General features: G+C 39.4%; 1 protein-coding gene across 1 annotated transcript in view; it reads right to left on the reverse strand.

The window, feature by feature from the left end:
- Nucleotides 1-27,588, reverse strand: part of LOC120548034 (heterogeneous nuclear ribonucleoprotein L-like) — a 73,214-nt gene that overhangs the window by 41,087 nt on the left and 4,539 nt on the right. The window contains exon 2 of the mRNA XM_039783966.1: nt 6,504-6,622. Within this exon, the coding sequence (XP_039639900.1) occupies nt 6,504-6,622 (119 nt within the window). The remainder of the gene's footprint in view (nt 1-6,503; nt 6,623-27,588) is intronic.

The raw sequence follows: 27,588 nt of genomic DNA on the forward strand, positions 1-27,588 counted from the left end.
AAATTATAAAATGGTTCATTTTATAACAGTGCTGTGCAGAGCCAATGCTGCTGGTTCTACCGGTGCAAATATATTTTAGCCTGAATAGGTTAAAACAGACAGGTTTTTATCTATTGTACGTACAAACTTTTTAGACTGAGTTTTATAGGTTGAGCATGTTGGAGAGAGTACTATTGCCGTTGTAATGCAGTATGTTGGAAGGTAGGTTGTTTTTTTATTTTTTTTTTATTTTACTAATATATAGAACAAATTAAGAATTACAAAGACAACACAAGCTTCAAACACCCCCACCCACCCCTACCACCCCCCCATGCATTCACACCACAATCACCACCACAATCAACTCCACATCCGTAGTGTTTTAACAAAAAAAACTATAAATAAAAAGAAACACAGAGCAAACAAAATAAATTTAAAAAAAAGAAAAAAAAAAGAAATTAACATAAATCAATCCTCTAATTCAAGTAAACAAACATTCCATTTCTTTTCATGTTCAATTATTCTGTTGTTATTTGTTGCTATAATTGTTTCCAGCATATGCTGATGATAAACTCTATTCTTAAAATGTTTTATACATAAATTTGATACAGTTTTAGCTTTAAAAATAAACATTTTACCTATCAAAATAATCATATTCAAAAAGTGATTACATTTACCCTCATATACACATAACAAAATATTCTGAGGTGTGATTCGCAAAACAATATCCATAGACCTTAACCATATCTGTATATTGGTCCAAAATTTAGCCACATGCGGGCAAAAATAAAACAAATGCATCAGGTCTTCCTCCTCATCCCCACAAAACCTGCAACAAGGGTCTTTTTCTATCTGCCACTTAACCAGAGACTTTTTTGTTGCAATAATTTTATAAAAGATTTTAAGTTGAAATATTCTGGAATATGAATCAATTTTATTTCTATAAATTGTTTTAAAGTAATCTTTCCACAAAATTCCATCCATCCATCCATCCATCCATCCATCCATCCATCTTCGTCCGCTTATCCGGTGTCGGGTCGCGGGGGGAGCAGCTCCAGCAGGGGACCCCAAACTTCCCTTTCCCGAGCAACATTTACCAGCTCCGACTGGGGGATCCCGAGGCGTTCCCAGGCCAGGTTGGAGATATAATCCCTCCACCTAGTCCTGGGTCTTCCCCGAGGCCTCCTCCCAGCTGGACGTGCCTGGAACACCTCCCTAGGGAGGCGCCCAGGGGGCATCCTCACCAGATGCCCGAACCACCTCAACTGGCTCCTTTCGACGCAAAGGAGCAGCGGCTCTACTCCGAGCTCCTCACGGATGACTGAGCTTCTCACCCTATCTCTAAGGGAGACGCCAGCCACCCTCCTGAGGAAACCCATTTCGGCCGCTTGCACCCTGGATCTCGTTCTTTCGGTCATGACCTTTCCACAAAATTGGTTCATTAAATTCGTCTTCCCAAAACAGGCAGGTTCTGTGTGGAAAACGTGCAGTGCCTGTGATATTTAATTTCCAAATATATATTATTTTATTTATCTTTGCACCAGATACCCATTTTAAACATCTTATTGGTGGGAGACAAACCATTAGTTTATTCTTCTTATCATTTTGCAATTTTTTTTTCCAAATTTGGGGAATTGCAGAAATTAACTGGTTAAATTGTAACCGATCAAGAGAAATGCTAAAAAATGTTTTCAAGTTTTCATAAGAAATAAAATCTCCAGATAAGTCTAAAAGGTCATTGACAAAAATTAACCCATTTTTAACACATTCCTGCCACAACAATGGCCTGTCTCCAACCATAATTTTTGAATTCATCCATAGCAACTGTGTCTGAATATCTTGAATTGTATCTGGAGGGTAGTACTGGAAATTCAACCAAGCCTTCAGTGCATCCTTGAAGAATGGTGATAATTCTTTTAAACTACTTTGAAATAGTTTATCAATATGTATTGTTTTTAATTGGTAAAAAGGAAATAAATTATTCGAGAAGAAGGAAAAGGCTGAATATAATCTCTGGCTCGTAATCCATTGTTTATTGTGATAAATTTTAGTCACCCAAGAGGCTTTCAAGGAACAGTCCATCATTTGAAGATTTTTTAACTTCAGTCCACCGTTATCATAAGAATTATATAAATACTGCCTTTTAATTTTATCTGGTTTATCATTCCATATAAATTTGAAAATTTTTTGTTCAAAATATTTAAAGAATTTTATGCTAGGTGAAGGAAGAAGCATTAATAAGTGGACAAATTGTGGAATTACTAATGTATTAATCAGAGTTACTTTTCCTTGAATTGTCAGAGAGTTCCCCCTCCAAGGTTGTAAAATTCTATTTTTTTTTTTTTTTTTTTTTTTTTTTTTTGGTTTTTTTTTTTCATTTAACAGAAGAAGCTGAACTGTTTAAAATAAAATTTGTTTTTTAATGTCCCAATTCTCAAAATATTAATTCTCATTTCTCAAAATTAGGTTTCAATCCAGATATTTTTGAAAAAATATTTAATTCCTTTATTAATCCTTCCAAAGTGGATTGTGTTGGTTTTATGAAAAAGGTTGCATCATCAGCATACATTGTCAGCTTAATCTCTTGACCATTTGGAAATAAACCCGATATATCTGGATTGTTCCTAATTCTAATAGCCAGAATTTCAATACATAAAATAAAAAGATATGGCGACAAAGGACACCCCTGACGGACTCCTTGCATTAATACAAAAGTGTCTGATATATGACCATTATTGATCACTCGACTAACAGGATGATTATAAAGAGTTTCAAACCACTGTATTAAATTATTCCCAAAATTAAAAAAGCCAAGACATTGTTTTATAAACTTCCATTGTACTCTATCAAACGCCTTTTCAAAATCAGCAACAAACAATAATCCTGGTTCCTGATGGTTCTCATAAAAATCTATAGTGTCCATTATTTGTCTGAAACCGTCTCCAATAAATCTTCCCTTAATAAAACTTGTCTGATTGTTTTTTATAAGATCTCCAATTATATTTTTTATTCTTAAAGCAATACATTTAGTTAAAATACGAGTATCACAACAAAGCAGGGTCAATGGACGCCAATTTTTTAACCATTTGGGATCTTTATATTTCCCATCAGGATTTTGTTTTAAGAGTATTGAAATAACTCCCTCTCTTTGTGAGTTAGATAGAATACCTTGTAAAAAAGAAAAATTGAAAGATTCTAATAGGGGTTTTTTAATTTCTGTAAAGAAAATCTTATAAATCTCGGTTGGGATTCCATCGATACCAGGAGATTTACCAAATGAAAATGAATTAATTGCTTCCAATAGCTCCTGCTCTGTTATTTCGCCTTCACAGCTTAATTGCTGTGAAGTAGAAAGTACAGAGACATTGTTTAAAGGGAAATATTGCTCATTCACACCATTAAGGGGCTCCGAACTTGCATCGTTAAAGTATAAAGCTTTAAAATATTCAAATTCTTCCTGCAATATTTCTTGTGGATTTGTAACCAAAACATAATTTCTATATAAACTCATAATATTCTTTTTAACAAAGTTTCTTTGGTTTAACCGTAAAAAATGTGCTGTACACTTCTCTCCCTTCTCCATCCAAGCAGCTTGTGACCTAAGCATAACTCCGTTTACCCGTTCCTGATAAAGACTCTCCAATTTATCTTGTTTTCTTTTAATTAATATTTCTATTTCAATTGCATAACTTCTATCTAATAATTGTTGTAGTTCATTTATTTCATCAGCAAGTTCTTGTTCCTGTTTTAGGTTTCTTTTTTTCTTGATTGATCCCATCTTAAATCGCATGTCCTCTAAAGGAACATTTAAAAGCCACCCAGACATTATGTGGATTAGAGGAGTTTTCATTATCTTCGAAGAATTCCTTGATAAATCTCCTGGTAATGTTAACAAATGAATCATCATTTAAAAGCGATACATTAAACTTCCAGTAACCTCGTCCTCTGGAACATTGCAGATTATCAATCAGCAATGTAACCAGACTATGATCAGATCTCAAGCTGTCCCCAATACAACAATTTAACACTCTAGGAACCAATGCAAAGGGAATCAGAAAATAATCGATTCTACTGGCCTGTCTTCTTCTACGCCATGTATACCTCATCATATCTTTATTTAGTAAACGCCAGATATCAACAAGATCTAATGATGCAACCATTTCTTGAATTTCCCTAAGTGCATGAGGATGATTATTAAATTTATGTAGACCACTGCAATCCTTATTTGTATCCAAAACTGTATTAAAATCTCCAGTTATTATAATTTGATTAGATTTTAGTGAATTTAAATATGTATTAATTTCACCAAAAAATAGTGGGTTATCCTCATTAGGACCGTAAATATTTGTTAAAATCATACGCAAGTTGTTAATCATTATATCTATTACAATCCATCTACCCTCCTTATCTTTAGATACAGAGTGCAGTGTATAATCTACATTATTTTTAATCAAAATCATAACACCTCTACTATTTTTTAGACCATGACTAAAGTATATATCTCCTCCCCATTCAGTTTTCCATTTTAACTCGTTTTCTGAATTAGTGCGTTTCCTGCATACAAATAATTTGAACGTCCCTTTTATCATTTAACCAAGTAAAAATTTCATTCCTTTTAGAAATATTTGCTAAGCCATTACAATTAAATGAAGAAATTCCTATAGACTTTTTTTGGTTTTCCATTTAACTAATAAAATCTTTATCAATATAGTGTAGTGCCCCACACATACACACAAAACCACACACACAACTCCCCCTACATATACCAGCATACAATCCAAACCAAAAAAACAAACCAAGCAAGTATAACCCACCTCTCTCTAAAGCCACAGTCCTCCATTGTCTTTTTCTCTTCTCTAGGGTGGGTAAGTATGCTCTTCCCATAGCCTGATCCCAACAGAGGGAGAACTAACCAGACCACTTAACTTCCCCCCTCCTCACACTTCTTGATTATGTTCAATTTTCCCACTTTGAGTAGCTAAGCCCAATCCATAAGGACTGGGACCTCCTAAAATGGCACCTTATCCACTGAGAGTCCATAATAAACAGAAATCTCTCTTTTTTACCTCAATGACCACATAAAGTCAGTTATTCCATGTTAGGCTCATTGCCATTGCATTCAGTTGTGTGTGACGTCATCAGGTCGCGCGATGTTTACATCGTCTGGTCATACTACTGGTTGCCGGCGTTGTCCCCTCCAGACAACCAATATGTCATCTGGGAATTCCGATATAAAGCTCCATCAATGTAAAGCTTATCTACAATAAGACGCGTCGTTTTGCCACTTTTCCTTGCCTCCGACATGACCGGATAGAGTAGCCTTCGTCTCTTCATAATCTCCGGAGGGAACTGATCTGTGATGGAAAAAGTTGATCCTTTCAGTTCCCGACCTCTTGCCATAATAGTGTATTTATCCTTCGACACGGCAAGTTTTGCCACGATGGGTCTGTGTTTGTCCTTCGCTCCTTTGGGTTTCCCGATCCGGTGCACTCTAGCAAGTTGAATGTTCTGTACCACGGATTGATCCATTTTTAGTTGCTCCATCATGAACTTTTTAACCAGCTGCTCTGTGACTTGGTAAGTTTCCTTTGCTGTCTCGTGCACACCATGGATTATTATATGATCTTGCATACTCCGACTCTGTATATCCAAAATGCTTTCCGACATTTTGATGTTATTTCCTTGGAGTTCGGTGGTCAGTTGTTTAAGATTATTCACCTCTAATCTCAGCGACGCATTCTCTTGTTTGAGGCCGTCGACTATTTCTATATAGAACTCCAGTGATTGCTTCATGTCTTTCACATCTTCCGAGAGTTGATTTAGCATGTCCAGCTTTTGAAGCTTGCTGTTCATGCCGTCCAAAGCTTCTTTAATACTTTGCATTTCTGAGGTAAGCAAACAGTCCTCCTCCGTGCCACTTGAGCCCAAGTCGCGTCTTCCACGCTTGTTATCGGGTTTTGCCATTTTGTCGTAATATGCGTCGATGTAAGACTCCAAACTTTCAATTGTCTCTTTCACAAACGACTCCAGTTTCTTATATTTGTGTAAAGATTACAGATTGAGTGGGTAAATAACCTTTAAAGAGGGTTTTTTTGGCCTTAGCGGCGTCTCAGTGTCTCAGCGTGCCATCTCTTGACTCCGCCCAATTTAAAATTGTTGCTGTTTTTTTCAGATTGTCCTTTTTGCTACTTCTACGTTGTTTTGAAAATGGCCCACTCACTTTTGTACTGGCCCGCCCAAAATACTATTTCTGCCTACGCCACTGGAGCACAGTACTTTGCTAGCCGTTTAGCCCTCTTTTTGGGCATCCCAAGCTGACGAAACCCTCTTACGACCAGCCTATGTGTGTGTCCTAAGCTGCCAAATATGAAAACAAATCGTTGCCACCTAAAGCCTAGCTCTGAGACGGTGTTTAGGAGTGGTTGGTACTTAATGATCTTGGTCAAAAATGCTTCCTTCATGCTAGGATCATAGGTGCATGCAACCTCTAAAACGAACACCTCACTGAGTAGTTGCTGTCTCACCATATGGCTCCAAACTTCTCCAAGGCATCTATCAGATCTGCTTCCACCACGGCCTCACACAGACCCCTGACATGGACCACAGGGCTGGGAGAGATACGATGGGAGTCCTCGCCATTATCCTGCAACACACATAATCAACCACATTTACACACAATGGCTGTATTCAGATCAAAGGTATTGTGCACAGTCTTATTGCATTAAGTCCGGGGATGACAGTTCTGTCTGGATGTGTTTGTGTGTGTGTTTATTTAAATACATATTGATGATTTTTAAATATATTTTATAATTTTTTTATCTTGGTGTGCATTAATTTCTAAATCCATTTTTATTTTATTCCTTATTATTATTATTTCTTTTTCTTGTCTGATGTTTTTCAGTCACTGTTCAGCACTTTGAATTGGATTTTATGTTTGAAAGCAGGGTACCTGCTGGGTCTTAAAAGTCTTTAAAAAAAGTCTTAAATTTAATATTCTAAAAATAAGGCCTTTCAAAGTCTTAAATTTTGTTCACAAAGTATATCATTTACAAATGTCTTAAATGATTTATTGTCCTTCCATAGGATTAAATAAATACAGTAACAATAAATAAATGGTGTGTGTGTGTGTGTGTGTGTGTGTGTGTGTGTGTGTGTGTGTGTGTGTGTGTGTGTGTGTGTGTGTGTGTGTGTGTGTGACTTTACAATTTACTCCGTTTGGTGTGACAGGATGTTACGACAGTACAGGTACTGTTTACTTCAGGGTTTTTCTTTACACTCTTGACCGTGCAGTGTGCGCAACACATGGATGTATAACAGTGACGGACTGGCCATCTGGAATTTTGGGCAAATGCCAGAAGGGCCGCACCACATAGGAACCCCTATGGGCCACTACTGATAATTTGTCTTTGGTTAATTTTGATAAGTTAGTTTATGCATGCAGCCACAAATATTCAAGATAGTACTGCGGCAAAGTGGAAAGATACACTCGGAAGGCAGAGTTACTAATTTCCAAGCTAGGTTACTGACAAAAATATGGCTGGTGTGTTGCAAATGCCAGGGCCGTTTTATGATCCCAGTCCGTTACTGATGTATAATAATACTTAAATACAATCTTTTAATGAAATAATAGATAGACGTGCTCCTCCGTGGAAGTTATCTAGTATTCTACACGACTGAAACCAGGCCTGGGCAAAGGCTAGAAAGACAGGGTCTGAGGTGGACTGGCTCCAGTTTAGGCAGCTAAGAAATCACTTTACTTCCCAAATCAAAACCTCAAAATCGGAGTATTATCCTTCAGTTATCGCTGAACATTTGAACAATTCTAGGAAATCCTGGGAAGCCCTTAAATCTTTACCCGCCCATAGTAACAGTAATGACTTACATCCTTGCATTGCCACAGACCCCAGCACTGTGTCGGATAGACCTACTATGTTGAATTGTTTTAATGAGCATTTTGTGTCCTGTGGCTCACTGTTCAATTCGTCTCCAACTTTGCATCTCCAAACACCACAGTTTGTGATAGAAACCAAAATGGCATAGTTAAACGTTTCTGCTTTTATCTCTCCTTTTTCTGTTGTCGTACATGATGCCTTAGTCAAGCCAAAAACCTGTTGGTCCAGGCAACTCAGAACAGTTCTGCTTAAAGATAGCTGTTGTATTAGAAAGGTGTACGTTATAGAGTGGCCACTAGGTGTAAGCAGTGTAAAGACAGCCTGAGAAAACCGTTTTTCAGTCATATTATTTGTGCACATCCATTGCTTCTGTGGACCACCAGGCTGGGGCCAAACCCAGACCAGTTTGAAAGGGATGTAACTTATTTTGCCAGTCAGCTGAGAATGCTTAGCAGAACAATGGACTTCTGTCTGTAAGAAAACTTCTGTGGGAGTTTGAACGAGTTCCAAATCTGCCAGTGTTTCAGCTTGAATAAATATAAGAGATTAATAACCAACAGGAAATCAGTGGTCACTAAAGAGCAGCCGTGCTGGCATTAGCCCATGTTGCAACACAGTCAGGCTTTTCTTCAGTGTCAGTTATGAATATGGATTATTGAGGACTCAAAATAAGGAAATGATAACAAAGACAGGAGAGAGAAAAAACTCCTGATTGTATTCAGTACTCTCTGTATTGAATCATTATTGAATTAATTTAAATTTAAACATTCTATTTAACTTGCCACTAAATATGATCTATGTTTGTAATTAACTATTAATGAATTCTCCATCTATTAGTTCATGGAACATTCAGTGTCTGGCTTTTGGACTGAAGAGCACAGACCCACAATTCATCTGGAGCATTAAAGGTCAAGAGATATTACTACCATGCCTCAAACAGAAATGCATGTTACGGTGGAGATTCAGATTATTATTGTGTGGTACAGAGAGGACTTATCATCTCAACTAAAAATTATAAAAAAAGCAGCAACACATAACACCGCTTAAGTTGGCAAAAATATTGCCAAATGTGATGATGATCTGTACGGCCTACACTCCCCCATGTCGCCATATTACGATGAAAATACTTTGAAAATCTCCATAGAGAAATGGGACAGGCCCAGGGTAATGTCCTGTTTGGGGGGAGATTTAAATGCCACAACAGGATGGGAGCCTGACATGGTGGATCCTGCTGGCAACTGCCACATCTTTGGCCAGTCCGCTCTACACCTAATTAGTGCTGACCGATAGTCGCAAGTTGAGAGCATTAGTAAGCAAAGTAGTTTGTAAAGTAATTGTAGCATATTTTATGATTTAAGCAAATAAAAAAAAACTGCCACCTAGTAACCAGTTGGCTCCATATACTAGATGGCACAGGGGTACTTTACAACAATAGATTCCCATAGTTTACGAGGTTTCCCTGAATGCACCATGAGTTTACGAGGTGCACCTAAATGCACCATGAAGTTCCATGGCTCCCACACGCTAATACTTGCCAACCTTGAGACCTCAAAAATAAAGAGAATTTCTAAACCAAAGGGAGAGGTCTGGGTGTCCCCCCCCCCCCTCTTCCTGCATTCTGGTGACGTTTAAAGAATGCCAATTAAAGTGCCAGGAACAGGTTGTGATAACGGAAAGGAAAAAAGATCTGAAAATGTGTCATAAAGCGGGAGAAATACAGGAAAATTGTGACCCCTGGAGGAAACCGGGAGAGGGCAGTAAAAAACAGTTGTTTCCCGAAAAGATCGGGAGGGTTGGCAAGTATGCACACACTTTACCGCTTGTTTATGTGACTCAGGGAAATCACAGGATAAAGTCTGTTTAATGTCCAGTCCAACTTATTTAGACATTTGAGTTCTTACATAGATCCGCCAGGTAATGTCTAGATAATTTCAGGGTTGCAATGCATCTGTGAAAGGGGCTATAAAGCAAAAGCTATTATTTGATCTTGTTTATCAGATATTCTGTCTTCTAAACTTTAATCTCTTCCCTCTTTTACTTGTCTCATTCTCCCTCTATTATCCATCCCTTCCCCCATCTTCCCTCTTTTTGTCCTTCTCATTCACATGGGCATTCCTGTTAGTCTATTTTTAGACGCAGAGGGTTCTTCTGAGTGTTTGGAGAGGAAAATTGCATCAGACTAACTGTGTCTGTTGACCAGGCTGCTGGCTTCTCTGTTTCAGACATGTCAGCAATATTTCTGTACACACATGGCACGTCCATTGTGCAAGTTTGCATGCCATTTGTTTAGCACAGTGTGTTCTGTCTATAATCATAGCTGTAAATTGAGTACTTTGATACACTTTCTGATACAGATGTTCTGCTATAGTGAACAGGACATATGACCATTAAGCGATAGCTCCCGACAGGCCGTGATATAATCACAAGTTATCACAGACTGAAGTGAGCTATTGCTTTTATAAAACGGTCATTAAAGCTATAGTGCATAGTTCCTGTCGCCCCCATGAGGAATTCTAAATATTGACAACAAAACTGTCGGCGCGTCCACATGATACAAGCCTTCCGTGATCGCGCCCCACCCCTCCTCCACACAGTTGCTAGTAGCATTTAACCCGTCAAATCAAGGAGGACACGGAGAATTGAAAAAAACATGATGGAATCTTCAGAAGAGGGAGATATCTTGTAATTGTTATGTCCTCTTTGTCTCCAAAGCTGAATGCTGCTGTTGTCCTTTCTCAGGGGCGACGTAAAACGCATCACTTGAGCTGCTACCGCGCAAATATCTCCGGACTACACCGTTTTGTGAACATAGTCATACTGACAAATCCAGAGAGAGTTGTGTGGAGCTGATAGTCTTAATTAGCTTTGTAGCAACTCATTTGGCAATGGCTTGAATGTAACGGACATTCATTAATATAAAATAGTTGTGCACTATAGCTTTAAGTATGGCAAAATGAAAGGTATAGTTACATTCCAATTAAGATAGCTTTTAATTAATAAATACTATTCTTCACAATAAAATAGGCCCTCCTGGGCAGGCTGGCTGCCTGCACATACCGAAGCAGTTGCTATGGAACGTAGGTAATGTTAGCCTACACTAGCAGCTAGCATAGGCTATTTCTTTAGCTAATGCTAAATAGTTAAAGCTGAAATCCTGCATCCTCCATAACTGCATATATTTCACTATAAACCCAATGCTTTAGTTATGGATTGGATTGGAGTCCTTATGTTTTTGTTTTTTTTTCTTCGCAGAGCTTTGCTCCGCGATTCCCTGCTATGCCCGGCCGCGTCCTGCTGCGTCCTGCTGCGTCCGCCGCATCCACCCATGCTCAGCAGCGCCATGTTACATCCGCAACGCCCTGCTGTGATGTTCATACGCACAGAGTAGTCAGGATCCGGTATAGGAGACTGCACTACTCAGTATGACATGATGTGCCCTGCTATGACATGAACTTCCACGACTACCTTCGAAGTCACTGTTCCATTATCTTTAATGGGACTGTTATTTGCTGCTGTTCATAACACCCCCAACCAGCCCCGTCAGACACCACCTATTAAGAGTGTATCTGCCGAGGTTTCTTCCCAAAAGGGAGTTTTTCCTTGCCACTGTCGCAATAGCCACTGCTAATGCTTGCTCTTGAGGGAATTACTGTAATTGTTGGGGTTTTGGAATTTATAGAGTGTGGTCTAGACCTACTCTATCTGTAAAGTGTCTTGAGATAACTCTGTTATGATTTGATACTATAAATAAAATTGAATTGAATTGAATTGCCCTGTCTGAATCTGTATGGAGAGGCTGTTTCTGGAACATTGCATGGGAATCTTATTTAAATTACGGACCTACAGTGGTTTAAATTCATACCTTGCTGCAGTGAACTGCAGGTGTGTTAGTACACAGTGACATCACTGTTGGGTGTGGCTACAGGTGCATGAGAGCACTCCTCTGACCACACCCAACCACACCCACAGTGATCATGACTGGTCAGAGGTGAAAAAGACTTTCAACCAGAGTGCAGCAAAACACAGCCCGCTATTAAGTTACTATTTAAGGGAACCTCCAACCACAGCTTGTTGCATAGATTTAAAATGATGGATTAGCAATGTCTCTGTTGTGTGTCTAACGGTCTAATGCAAATCTGCTATACCTACACCTTTATGGATGTAATATCATCAGCTCTGAGTCTGAATTATATACTATGTTGTCCCTGTGTTTTCAAAGCTTGTGTTTTTATCTGAGTCTTTTTGTTCAAAGGTAGCAGTGCAGTCTGAAAATATCCCATCTCTGTGCTGCAGCCTGCAGAACACAAACTCGACAGCTGCCATCTTCTCACTGCTCTCAGACATAAAATCGTGCTCCTAGTCATCCGCTCACACACTAACACTAATATTTAACACTTTAATTCCCCTGGCAACAGGAATGAAAGTGTTCCAGGTTTGGATTTAGAAGAGCGTTCAGACTTCAACGCCTGGATTCTCATTAATATTAGGGATGCACCGATCTGATACTGATATCATGCTGAATCTGACTCAAATAGCTGGATCGCATTATCGGTGACAATGGGGTAGATCTATTCAATTCAGTTCTATGTTAATATACTATGCGATACTTTATGCGATAAATCAACTATGTAGAGCTCGAATATGTGCAGTTTTACGAAAATGTATGGATAATAGCAAATTTGCTCCGACCGTGTCGGAGTTCAGAAGCTCCACGGTCGGACGTGACAGCCAGCGGCTGCCTGTCGGGGTTGCTGGTTTGCCGGTCGGCCTGTCCACCTTCACAGACCCCGCTGTGAGTGTGTTGTATTTGCTTATTTCACATAAATAAAGATGTAAGAAATTAAGTTTCAGCTGCTTAAATTTCCAGCATCTTAAACAAACAAAAAATGCAATGCTCAATAAGTTATAGTTTTCATTTGCAATAGTGGTATGAGTTCTATTTTTTTTGCCCAGTGCTTTAAGAGCTTGTTCAAAGGCCTAGCATATTGCAGAATAAAACGATTTAACTGTTTCATACTGCATACTACTGATGAACGCAGTATGCAGTATCTGTGTTAATACTGAATATTGTCCAGAATAACCTAAAGGTACTGTATGCTCAAGAAATATGCTGAAAGCAAATTAATGGCAAACTCAAGCCCATCAAGCAACAACAGATGGGCATATTGACCTACATCAGGACTCGACAGCGTGAGCCTTTTACTCGCATTTGCGGCTAAAAATAGATGTGTGCAAACTGTAAAATACATTTAGGAACACGTGTGCGAATAACCTAACATTGGGGTATTTTCACACTTGCTGTCTTTTTTAGAATATTTTTGGGGCATTTTTCAGCCTTTATTTATTTATGTATAGGACAGCAGAAGACTTGAAAGGGGAGAGAGAGGGGGAATGACATGCAGCAAAGGGCTGCAGGTCAGAGTCAAACCCGGGCCCGCTGCATCGAGGAGTAAACCTCTGTATATGGGTACCCGCTCTACCAACTGAGCTATCCGGGCGCCCACACTTGCTGTCTTTTGCAGATGCGGCAGCCAGTAGCTCCCATGTCCTTGGCTACATTTTGGTTTTAATTTGTTGTCTTTCTGTCTTTGTTACATGATATAGCGTGTCTCAGATGAAGTGTTACGAAAATTCAGCTGCTTTCGGCTCGTCATTATATGAAGCAAGCCTCCAACTGTAGTGAGCATTGTCTGCGTGGGGTTTTGAAAAGTCTAGCCACAGTTGCGGCCACTTTATCAGCATTGCTATCCCTGTTAACTGAATAAGCTGCAGAGGTGATGTCTCACTGCTGCGCCCTGTTCACGTAAAGCCACCTACACGTGATCTGCGGTAAAACAGCTCTGCGCTATCGTTTTCCTATGGGGAGAGCGCTGGACACAACTCGGAGGAAGCGCTACCCCTGGCGCCGTGCACCGCTCGGATTATTTCAATTCAACAGTTTAACAGCGGCAGTAAAACTTTATTTCACACTATGATTGTTAAACTAAATTAGTAGTTAATCCACGGTTCCCATGCATGCCGAATCGTGGGAGCGGTCCGTTGCACAGCTACTGTATATTCAACATCACGGACTTTATTGATCAATAGAATGTATTTTAAAATAGAAAACATTAGGCCTACACTTCATAACGTTTTAGGCCTATGCATAACACAAATGTATTATTGTAAAAACTGGCTACAAGTTAGAGCTGCACGAGATGAGAAAAATATGCGATATGCGGTAAAGTTGTTGAATATCGCGATAACGATATGACTTGCGATAAATAAACAACAGATAGTGAAGTGTTCTCATTTTCTGCCGCTTTCAGTATTCTGCTAAACTACAACAATTGCTTGTTGAATTTAACAATTGGTTTTTGAATTTAAAACAAATGAAAGGAAATCACTTTCAACATTCTTTTACTCAGCAAATTGAACATTGAATTGAGTATAAAAGTGTCTTTCACAATATGTTGCAGCCTTTTTGCAATATTTGTATTGCACCAATTGATATTGCGATGACGATATATTGTGCAGCCCTGCTACAAGTTTCACTGTACACCAACAGTGATAGCAGTTAGTAAGTCAGTCTAAAGCTGACGGGATTGAATTGTCCAGGGGTCGGTCTGGATTCAGTGGGAAACTTCCTCTAAAACACCTTAAAGGTCCCATGGCATGAAATATTCACTTTATGAGGTTATTTAACATTAATATGAGTTCCCCCAGCCTGCCTATGGTCCCCCAGTGGCTAGAAATGGTGATAGGTGTAAACCGAGCCCTGGGTATCCTGCTCTGCCTTTGAGAAAATGAAAGCTCAGATGGGCCGATCTGGAATCTTCTCCTTATGAGGTCATAAGGAGCAAGGTTACCTCCCCTTTCTCTGCTTTGCCCGCCCAGAGAATTTGGCCCACCAATGAGAGAGAGACATCATGGCTTTCAAACGAGCAAAGTGACAGTTGGTCAAGGCCACACCCCCACTCTCCACCTTGCCCCCCTCCTCCTCATAGCTACAGACACAGAAATGGCACATCCTAAGGAAAGCTCATTGTGGGACTGGCTCTAGTGGCTGTAATTCTGCACCGAGGCTGAATTTCGGGAAAGAGACTTCAGATACAGTATTAGGGGACCACTAAGGTCTATATAAAAGAGACTTCAGATACAGTATTAGGGGACCACTAAGGTCTATATAAAATAGAGCAGCATGTCATGGGACCTTTAATAATTTTGTGCTGCAATAGAGTCAGCATAACAAAAGAAACTAATAATGGACTAATACATATGATAATAAACAGATAAAATCCCAAATACGTGTGTACATGTAGCCTGTATCCTGTAATGGTTTAATGGAAAATTGTTTACATCAATGATGCTCAAACTTAGTCAAAGATGATGGACAATGTTTCTCTGATGTAGAATTTTTTATGTTAAGATATTATCTGCCCCGAGAATTCAACAGTGTTTTTGTTGCTGCTGTTTAAATTCCTCCTTATGCACATTCTGAAAATGCACTACAGGAAATCACTACTGCTTTTTTTTGTTGTGTAACATAAAGAGACTACTGCATTTCGTTGTGCAATCCTGTGTTGTGCAATGACAACAAATGAACATTGAACCATATAGCCTACAGTTTAAAGCAGTTCAAAGTATAAATAATTACAAAATTATTAAATAAATACAGTTTGAGGCAGAATTAATTAAAAACCTTAAATACTTTTTATATCCAAATAAATGAAACAACTCTGCTTGCAAATGACTCCTCATATTCCTTTTATTAAAGAAAAACACATTATTTGAAATTTGGGTGTGCAATCACTGAAGGCTTGTATCATGTGGACATGCCGACAGTGTTGTTGTCATTACTTAGAATTCCTCATGGGGGAGACAGGAACTATGCACTATAGCTTTAACACGGCCTGTGTAGACAGCTGTATTAATTCAAATAAAAACCTCTTTAATCAGATGCAGGAGAGAAGCCTCTTGCATGGGCAGAGGTAGGGCTGGGCGATAGGGAGAAAATCAGATATCACGATGTTCTTGACCAAATACCTCAATGTCGATATTGCTGCGATATTGTAGGGTTGACAATTGGTGCTTCAACAAAATATCTTCACACTTAGAATTTAGATAAATAATCATCAGTAATGTGAATATAATGTCTAAGTGGGGAAAAGGCAAATAATAGAACAGCTAGAACAGTGTGTGTGTGTGTTGTGTGTGTGTGTGTGTGTGTGTGTGTGTGTGTGTGTGTGTGTGTGTGTGTGTGTGTGTGTGTGTGCATGCATACCTGAGTGTGTGTGGAAACTAGACTACATGCATGTTGATTACACAGCAAAGTGATATCACCTTCACTCAGGACTCGTGCGTGCATGTGATATGCGTGCAATAGCTTGTATTGCTATCTTTGTGAGGACATTTGTGCATTGTGTGGCCATTTGGCCGCTCCTCATTACTTTAAAGGACTGTTTGAAGGTTTAGACTTGGTTTAGAAGATACAGGTGAATTTCAGTTGCAGGTTAGGTTCAAAGAAACGGTTGTGATAGGTATTTAGTTGTGATGGTTAAGATTTGGCTTAAGGTTAAGGAATGCATTCTGTCAATAGGGTCCTTACAAGTACAGCAAGATGTGTGTGTGTGTGTGTGTGTGTGTGTGTGTGTGTGTGTGTGTGTGTGTGTGTTTGTGTGCCAATCTAGGACCCGTGCATCCTGTAACGGTGAGACAGTGAGAAAGGAAACACAGAGAACTAACACAGTGTGGTTGACTGATAGCTACACGTATACGTTACAGCACATCCTTCCAGTGGAAGCAAAAAACTCCTCACTTCTCTGTTTACTCTGTTGGTTAAGAATGAAGAACAGATCTTTTGTACCAATTCAGTTAGCATGTAAGTGGTAAAAGTAGTTGAAATGGCAGTTGAAGAGAAAGAGACGAATATAAATGTAAAACAGTCCCCATCCCTGTTGAGATAATGACATCTTGTTGAGCAAGGTTGGGCTGGGTTTCTCTTAATTTGCCTTATTACAAATGTCGTTATTTAGAAAGAGCTTTCTTTCTTCTGTAAACGAAATAAAGTTCTGGTTTCACTTTGGCTATCTTGGTTGATACTCGTTCAACAGGTGAGAAAAACTACATTTTCAAAGTTGAGGTGTTGAGAGTGTTAACCCTAACCCAGATATCGTATTTAGGAGTGGTGGGAGTCACAAAACTACAGTTGTCTACTGCAAATGATGTGATCACTGAAGCTGGAAAGGAAATACTTCAGACCAATAAATCCCCAAGTATCTAAGCAGTTCAGAGCAAGAGAATGTACTGTAACTGTGGAGCCTGACTATTTTTTTTTTTTAATTACACACACATTAAATTACTCAACCAAACATAGAAGTGACAGGTTCATAATTGTATTTAGAGGTTGTATCAGAATAGGTTTACATGGTTTAATTATCACCACCATATATTTGTTGTATTGCACATTGCTGCAGCTCCTCTTTTCACCCTGTGTGTTGAGCTCTCTGTTTTAGCTACAGAGTGAGACATCTCACTTCTGTTCCATCTTTGTTGGGAGTCGCACATGCTCAGTACCTAGGTAAGGACTACTAGCCAGTCAGAAGCAGAGTATGAGGGCGTGCCCTGACAGTACCTAGGTAAGGACTACTAGCCAGTCAGAAGCAGAGTATGAGGGCGTGCCCTGACAGTACCTAGGTAAGGACTACTAGCCAGTCAGAAGCAGAGTATGAGGGCATGCCTTGACAGTACCTAGGTAAGGACTACTAGCCATTCAGAAGCAGAGCATGAGGGCGTGTCCTGACAGTAGCTAGGTAAGGACTACTAGCCAGTCAGAAGCAGAGTATGAGGGCATGCCATGCTAGCAGCTAGGCGAGCATTATAACATGTTTTTGTCTCTGAAGTAAAGGCTGGACTACAATAGAGCTGTTTGGAGCAGTTTGTGAACAGTGTTTTCTGTTGGAGATGGTAAGTCCCTTTGGGGGGGGGGGGGCTTTTTCACTTTGTAAACCTATAATGTGCCCAAAAAAGATATATAACACAATAAAGGAAAGGGGAAAAGCCAAAAAGCATCATATGAGCACTTTAAGTCACTTGACAGTTTATCAACTCACACATAAGTTCCCAAACAATGTAATCGGGGTTTCACTTCTCTGTCATCCTTCTCTATTATTTTCACATTTTATCGTAACGTGAATGACACCTGTAATCTTGAAATGACAGATACATTCTGACAGAAAGTAGAGATTAATTATTACAATTAAATTGCATTACTGAATTTATCAAATCAGTTTGACTTCTTTTTCTCACGGGCTTTCTCCTAGTCACACCAAAAACATGAGATCATATTCAATGACAGCCCTGCAGTGTCTATGCTGCTGGCCTATTTTTAACTCTGGCCTTAGACCACAGATTAACCCTTGCCCAGAAGTTGAGCAGCTATAGACCGTGTGCTGACAATCAGAAGATGAGCTGATGATTTTCAAAACGGGCCTACCGGAAGAGACATGTGACCCGCTGTTGTCATAGGCAACACACCGGGCTCAAAAACACGTTTCTCTGTTCATGCTCTGGTGCATGTAACTTTTAAAAAGACATGCACTGAAATGTGCTTTGTCCTTTTTTCTCTCTCAGCCAGGTCTGACTAAAAAAAAATATCCTTTTTAAACTTTAACCTCTCATGGAAAATATTTTATAGTTTAAACTTTAGGATATTTCATGTGTTACCACGTGTTATGAGGTGATTTCCCTTTAAATAAAAAAATAATTAAAAACCTGTACAGTAAAATAACTGCCATGATCAGAACAATTTGACATGATCATAGTCTGGGTCATTCTGAACACTATTTCAGCAAACCTGTGAAAGAAAGGATGTATTTATTTTATTTAGGAGAGTTACAATATCATTTGAGCTGACTTTGCCTGTACAGTAATGTGCAGTGAAACTATTTCAAACTGGATAGGGTCATAGTCAGGGACTTTTTGAGCAGAAATCCATTGTACTTCCCAGCAAAACTATTCTGGAATGAAAATAAGACTTTTTATTTAATTTGTACAAAATGTGAGAAATTGTTGCTCATATTAGGGTCTTTCTTTGTCCTTTTTTGCCGCTCCAGTACCGTAACAGCACAAATAGACGTGCATCAAAATCCAAGTTGACCCGGTTTATGCAAGCGATGACTCACTCGACCGCAGTGATCTAGGGTGCTGCTGTTGCTCTGTGCTGCTCTGTCTCGTCTGTCCGTGTGCTGTCGGTGTAATCTTTCCCCATGCAACATTGTCAGTTATAAATTTATTTTTCTCTGCGTCACAAAATATTTTAAGTAGAGAGGTTTCATTTTTTACCTTCCCAATACCGATTCAGATACCTGAACTTGTGTATTTGGCGTTAGCGAGTATTGATCCGATTCCAGTGGGTTAGAATATATATGTGTGTTTATGTATATATACAGGGCTTGACACCCGCCAACCTGCCAAATCCGGGTAGATTTTGGCAGTGGCGGGTAACATACTCACTCTCACTAGCCACTTTGGCAGGTGGCATGCCATTACAGTATATTGTAACACTGGGGGCTGGTGTATTGCGCCACGGAACACAGCTGTGACCCAGTGTGCAGTGGCAGCCCACGGTCGGAGTACGGTGGCCCGTACGGCACAGCAGACCAGCAAGCCGCGCATTCCTTTAAATATCCCCCAGAACTCTGTTTAGCGGGTTTGGGTTTGTAGAAGAAGTACAGAGAGAGGGCGCAGCAGGACAATTTAGCAGGACATTTGGTCTGTGTGTCCACTAGGGCTGAACGATTTTTGAAAATAATCTAATTGCAATTTTTTTCAAAAATATTGCGATTTGATATGTGATTATTTTTTAAGCTCTTTGTCTTCTGTATTATTCAACAAAAACTAGCAATAAATCATTGTATAGTATGAACAACACAAGATGAGATAGGTTAAACAAACTGTTCTTTCCTGGAGGCCAGGTCTGTATGTGATGATGAAAATTAATTAGGTGATGCATGAATTTATATGAATGACATCTTTTATTTAACTACTTCAATCCCAGTAGTATATTGAGCACTGACCAAGCCTGGTGTAAACATTCATATGAAAGTCAGAAACAAATCACACTAAAGTGCAGATTGCAGAAATATAAAAACAAATGTGGCTTTACCACACTTAGTAGTATTTAGATTATTTAATTACATAGACATATGTAAACATGTGGATTGCAATTTTAAACACTGTCTCTGAACTTTACTAGACAGTTAAATAAGTAAAAATATATACATCGGTGTATTTTCTTTTACTGCGCACAGAGAGGAGTTGCCTCCAGCCCCTCCCTCCCCTCATGAAGTTGCGTGCCGTGTGCATGACAGCGTCTACGACGTTGCACTTGCTCAGAGAGGCTATCGTTACGTTAGTATTAGCATGCAGGTGTTGCCGTGGGATTAACTGTACTAATAAAACCGTTGAAACAACGTGGCCACGCTGCTGTGAAAGCTCCCCGAACGTCATTTATCAGAGTGTGGTTGTTACTCTCCTCCACTCCATATCTTTATAACGGAGCTAACCGCTAACCGGAGCTAACCGCTAATCAGAGCTAATCGTTGCTAACCGAGCCTTCAGTTCTGCGTGCCTGTATTCATTAACTGCATGTATGGACTGGAGCCCGAATAAAACCTTTACAAGTTTTAAACTACAACTCAGAGTTGTTTGAATGACAGAAATCTGCTCAAGGTACGGCGTGCTAAGGTGATGCTTTCTCTGCGGAGTGCAGACTGATTTGCGTATCGGGGGCAACTCTGGGTTCAGTGTCTTGCTCAAGGACACTTCGACATGGGACTGCAGAGCCACAGCCGACCCATATGTCTGCTCTGTAGTTTTGTTGAAGTCACAGTGAGTCACGGCAATGCTGATGAAGTGGTTTCAAGTGTGGTTACACTTCTCAAAACTTCACGCAGATAGCGATATGACATGAAGGGCTGCTTACACTTCCTCTGACAAAAGCAACAGTAACAGTGGTTTCTATGCCCTGGTGACTGACTGACCACTGGCTTAGGTTGTAAGGCACGGCAACTTTACCATCTACAGCACCTTTCAGTAAAAAGGCAATTCAATTCCATTCCTTTGCACTTAAGTTAGTTCTCCATTAGTCCAATGTTGACAGCAGGGCAGTCACCAAGTTTAGTGTTAAAGGTTTGTGTCATTATGCAGTTTGCACTAAAAACTTTTTGTTGTTTACATTCCTTTGCATTTTAGTTAGTTCAATATTCACCTGTACACAATGTCATATGATTATTTATTATTTATATTATTAGTGAGCAGTGTTACCAGAATTGTTTTGTTTTGATTTACAATTTAGGTGGAAAATAAAAGTTTTATGTTTAATGGATTTTTATTGATGTTGAAATGGATTTTAAAACCTATGGTATCGGAAAAAGTATCGCTAAGGAACTGGAATCGAAACTGAGGTATCGAAATTGGCACCGGATCAAATTTTGAATGATGCCCTGCCCTATTCAGGCAAAAAACGTACCACATCATTTTGAGAAATTGACTTTTTTATTTTAAGTCTGCACAAAGAAACCAGGCATACATTTTCATTATTTTATCTAGTTAGCCAATGTTAGCCCTGCTAGTAATGGTCAATTAAAGTGATTTTCCATCCCCTTTTTAAATAATAGTTGTAAGCCTTTGCATTTTATTTATTAATTAATCTTATATGTAATGGACAACAATGGAATGGCCAGCGTAGAGCGGTTTTACTGCGGGCATCTGTAGGCAGCTTTAGGTGCTATTATTGGCTGAGGTTTAGCATCAGAAGCTTTTTTATTTATATAATGGTCACATACACTCCTCTTCTCTCCTCACATGCACTTTTGAAATATATTCTTCCACCCCTGCAAATCCTGAGCTACCTGCAGCGTCAGGTTGTCCTGTCCCCTCGACCTCAGACAACCCCAGCAATGCAGCATCAGTTTCCGCTGTCCCCTCCACCTCAGCACATCCTGGCAATATGACAAAGGGCTGCACCAACACACCAGTGGTGTAGGCAGAAATAGTGTTTTGGGTGGGCTAGTTCAACAGTTTTTTTTCCCAGAAAAAAAGCAACTTAAACTCAGAAGTAGAAAAAAGGACAAACATAGACAAACTGAATGAGTGAGTGACACTTTTACTTTGCAACATGCTGCATTACAAAGGCAATCATTCTGAACACTATTTCAGCAAACCTGTGAAAGAAAGGATTTATTTATTTTATTTAGGAGAGTTACAATATCATTTGAGCTGACTTTGCCTGTACAGTAATGTGCAGTGAAATTATTTCAAACTGGATAGGGTCATAGTCAGGGACTTTTTGAGCAGAAATCCATTGCACTTCCCAGCAAAACTATTCTGGAATGAAAATAGGACTTTTTATTTAATTTGGTACAAAATGTACAAATTGTTGCTCATATTAGGGTCTTTCTTTGTCCTTTTTGTTTACATTCCTTTGCATTTTAGTTAGTTCAATATTCGAGTGACACTTTTACTTTGCAACATGCTGCATTACAAAGGCAATACCAGCAACACACTGTCTGCTCAACCAACAAAGCTCAGTCTTTTAAGGCTGTACACAACAGTATAGAAATAATAGTCTTTCATAACCTATTCAGGCTAAAATATATTTGCACCGGCAGAACCAGCAGCAACAGCTCTACAGTGGACAGCATTTTATTGCACAATGTGGCAATTTGACATGAATCCAAAGAAGTGTCAACCAACTGCACGACCACATGTTCTACATGAAGATGACAACTACATGTTTACACAAATCAGCAGTAAAAGGAAATCATAAATGAAAACACCCAGCCAAGCATTGTTTGAATTAAAAAAAAAGATATATTTTAAAGTATCCCGCACAGCTCCAGTTCTTAGATAGTGTATCGGCTGCACGGCAGTGACAAGGATCAAAGAGGCATCCGGCACTCACAGATAAGTAATCTTCTTATTTAATGTGGGAAACGCGTTTCAGCTAAAAGCAGTCATCATCAGCATTCATGATTTCTTCTTAAATAAGAAGATCGCTTATCAGTGAGTAGCAGACGTTTGGTTTTCTTCTGGTCACTTTACATCTAGTCAGCTCAGAGAGTCTGCCTGTCGGAACCATAACAACCAATTATGTTTCAGAGTAGGGCTGCACAATATATGTGTCAGAGTAGGGCTGCACAATATATGTGTGTATATATATATATACACACACATATGTGAATCATGCTCTCCTTGCCCCCTCAACTCAAACCCCTCCACCCCAAAACAGTAACAGAAAGTTGAGAGAGAAAAAAACAAACAGTGAAACTGAAAAAAAGAGCGACATGACAGCACTGCAGAGGAAGGTCTGGCTAGTCCACACAGCATTCTGGGATGGGAGAAAAACGTGCTCTGGTTTATTGGCATTTCTTTAAACCAATCACAATCGTCTTGGGCGGTGCTAAGCTCCGCAAGGAGCCACGGTACCTCTGCTAAATAGTCTCAGGAAGGAACTTGTTTTGGTGTGTACTTTAAGTAAAACTGTAAGTAGTTTTAGTCGTGCAAAAGAAAACTCAGATTGGACAGATAGTCTAGCTAGCTGTCTGGATTTACCCTGCAGAGATCTGAGGAGCAGGTAACCATAGTCCTCACAAATCCACCAGAGTTTAGAACGCCAACACAGAGACAGAGGAAGGGGACGCAAATCCGGCGGAATTTTCCGGCAGCCCATGAACATTCCTGGAAGTGAAACTTCATCAATATAGACTATCCTAAAATACACGTATCAGGATATGTGATTTATTGTTTTGTTTTTTTACCGTGGTATCAGATTAAATATGATATCAAGAATCATGAAATTTCACTGGTATTGGTATCGATTACTTAAAAAAAAAAATTCTTCACACCGTGGTATCGCTTTTGGTATCGAGTATCGTGTACGATTGTGACATCCCTAGGACAGACACCTTGTTTTTTTAGGCTAACTCAATTAGCTTTAGCCTGGCTGGTAGCCAGCCTTTAGTCTGTCATCTCTGGGGTGAAAAATGGTCAGGAGACGTCGTGACAATGTTGCATTGATCAGGTGCTTTATTTCGTCTTTGCAGCAAACACAAAACAGTGACTACTGCAGCTTCACTACCTATGAAAAAGCATGCACTTCACTGTGTCTGCTGCACCTGCTGCTTACGGGACTCCTCCACACACACATGGGAGAGCCTCACATAACCTTATCAAACCCCGCCAGACTACGTCACATACGTTGCCTATATGGCCACCTGTCTTACAGGAGAAGAGTCAGCAGGTAACAATCATGGCAAAGCCCCGCTGTACCTAAGCTCACAGGTCACAATAGCTTCACCCACTCCGCAGCCTTCGCTCAAGCAGATACATCTCCTTGGCCACCCCAAAAGCCCACACCTCTTTTGGCTGCCACTCCTTCCAGTTCTCAGCTGCAAATGACAGAAATTAACTACAACAAACCCTGAAACTCAATCCCACTAACTGCCTTTAAAGTACTTCTGTCTGAGCTCCTGTCCGATCACTGCACATGCTAACTGTTCTCCATCATTCATGCACTGTTTTGCACACCCTTATTCCATTATCTCTGTCATGCCCCATTGCATAGTTGCACAGATGCACATCTTCACCTGCACTGCTATCATATTTGTTTACGCTCTTTTGCACTATTCCATCTGCCCTGGCTTGCTCAACTGTTATTCTTCCCACCACTGCACATCTACTGATCTACCTCATTAACTAGACCACAATTTGCACTAACTGTATATTGACTCTTTACTACATTTCAACATGTATATAGACTGTCTATTCATTTATATTGTGTTATTACCATAACACTTTCGCATATACATCGAAATGCCTACTTAATCTGTACTTATGTAGCCTATTGTATTCTGTTTTCTTGCACTATATTGAATGTGAAACTGTTTGTTGTCTTGCATGTTTATGCTCTATTCTTGGCCAGGTCGCCGTTGCAAATGAGAATCTGTTCTCATGGCCTTCCTGGTTAAATAAAGGTTAAACAGTAAACAGTGCAAGTTTTCCTTTTGTATCAAGCAGCAAAAAAAGTTGTAGCATTGTACATGCGCACATGGCGATGTCGATGCTAAAAAGATATATGGTGCAGCACTATTCCGGAGGCTTCCTACAACTTGTTTCAACAGTTCCATTTTAATCAGAAGACAAATTAAACACACACAACAAGTCAACAATATGTTAAGTAGATATTTATTTATTTTCTTACATCATTTTGAATATTTTTCGTATGGATGGGCGCTGGATGGGCCAGTGACACCCAGGCCCATTACTGGCCACAAGATTGCAATAGACCCTCTGTTAAAACTGATAAGTTAAGAACAGAGTTTGTTCACAGAGGACAATCCTAGTGGGAATTTAGTAAAGCTACAGTATCTCACAAAAGTGAGTACACCCCTCACGTTTTAGTAAATATTTCATTATATCTTTTAATGGGACAACACTGAAGAAATGACACTTTGCTACAATGTAAAGTATTAAGTGTGCGGCTTGTATAACAGTGTAAATGTGCTGTCCCCTCAAAATAACTCAACACACAGCCATTAATGTCTAACCCGCTGGCAACAAAAGTGAGTCCACCCCTATGTTAAATTCCCATAGAGGCAGGACGATTTTTATTTTTGAAGGCCAGTTATTTAATGTAACCAGGATACTATGCATCCTGATAAAGTTCCCTTGGCCTTTGGAATTAAAATAGCCCCCCCACATCATCACATACCCTTCACCATACCTAGAGATTGGCATGGTTTTATGTCGGTTAGCCTAAAAGCTGGTTTGATTTGCATTGAGAGATGATTTTATGGAAAGTACCCCATGCCAATAAACTTAATACTTTACATTGTAGCAAAGTGTAATTTCTTCAGTGTTGTTCCATTAAAAGATATAATGAAATATTTACTAAAACGTGAGGGGTGTACTCACTTTTTTGAGATACTGTACATTGTGCATATTGCACTAATACTTTAGCTACTTATTTATAACATAAATCACAATGTACATGAAGCATCCAACCCAAACGTCACTGAAGAGACAAGATCAGATCTGTGTGGACTGATAAGGAGACTGTAACGTTCCTCGCGACATACGGCCAGCAAAACTGTGCCATAAAAGCACTAAAAAGAACAAAGGAAAATGCCAAGAGCAAGACAAGGTACAGCGATGGAAAAGGAAATGGAGGAGATCAAAAAATCCCTGAGCTTTATGACCGAGGAGAACAAACAAAACTTGTTGAACAATTGGCCCAAGGTTAAACAACTTCAAACTTTTACCAAGGAAAAGGACAAGAAAATTGAGGACTTGGAAAAAAGGATCGACGACTTGGAACACTACACGCAGATGGAAGATGTGATTAGAACTAGAGACCAAACACCAAACTTATGCAAGAGCGACGTCCGAAACAAACAAAGGTGAGGACGCACCAGTGCAAGAGTTGCAATCTTTGGAACAAAAAGTCATTCAGTTTTGACAAATTGACAAAGCATGTCAATTGACAGCAAAAACATCTTGTCCTGTCACACTCTTCATGGGAAGGACAGTAGGCCTAAAGCTAAGGCCATAATAGTTCGCTTTGTGACTCGGAAAAGTAATAAAGTTATTAAGACAGGCAAAAAAAGCTATCTGGACCTGGTGTGTACACCTGAGCAAAAAGAACGCGGACATATGCCTGTAGGGGTGCACGATTCAAAAAAATGTAACAATTCAATATCGATTTTTAGGCTCAAGATTCGATTCAAAATCGATTTTCGATTCAAAAACTATTCACAGTATGTAAATGTAGTTACTTTTCCCATGTGATTGCAATAGACATGCCATTTAAAAGAAAAGAAACAACAAATTAAATGTAGTTTGATATTAAAAAAATTGAATTAAAAAATAAAAACTTTTGCAAATAAAAACGGCAAAGTGCCAAGCTTTGGCCAGCTTTCAAATACATTTAATTCAAGTATAAAATAAAACCGTTAAATAAAAAGAGCTTTTACATTTAGTTTTTAAGTGCTGTACTCAGATCAAACAAAAGATACTGCTAAATGTGGTTTTAGGAGTACTTCAGCTACCAGGTTGACTGGCTGGAATGTGTAAATTATTTTGCAGAAACAGAAGCTGGTCTACGTGTTTTGGAGTGAGCATGCTCTGCTGTGTAGTTACGATGTCTCCGGCAGTTGAGAACACTCTCTCTAACGCAACGCTAGTACCAGGGATGCATAAATAGCGCTTAGCTAACTTAGCCAGGAGAGGAAAGACAGATCTCTGGGTGATGGCGTACCATGTGAGTTCTCCAGTTTGTGGTGTTTCCAAAATACTTAACTTTGGCTTTGCAAAGCCTGCATATAGCATGATTCCTATCCAGTTCCGTCTTCCCCTTGAGGTTATAAAAGCCTAAATGTGCCCAAACTCTCGCCTTCAATGAGGACGGAGCAGGTTGTATAATTCTTTCTGTGAGGTTTGCCATTGTTTGCGCCGACTAAACTACTTCTGCTGCACTCGTTCTTCTTTTGATGATAACAAGTGCCTAGGCGTCAATGTGAATTTGACGCAGTGCCATCTATGGGAATGGCGGGCTAAACTAATTTCAGGACAATAGTATACATGCCATTACAAAACGAAAAAAATAAAATATGAATCGATTTTTTTAATTTTATGAATCGATTTTGAATCTGTAGAGCTTGAACACCCCTTTTTTGCA

This window comes from Perca fluviatilis, chromosome 19 (genome assembly GCF_010015445.1).
Source record: "Perca fluviatilis chromosome 19, GENO_Pfluv_1.0, whole genome shotgun sequence".
NCBI classification, from domain to species: domain Eukaryota; kingdom Metazoa; phylum Chordata; class Actinopteri; order Perciformes; family Percidae; genus Perca; species Perca fluviatilis.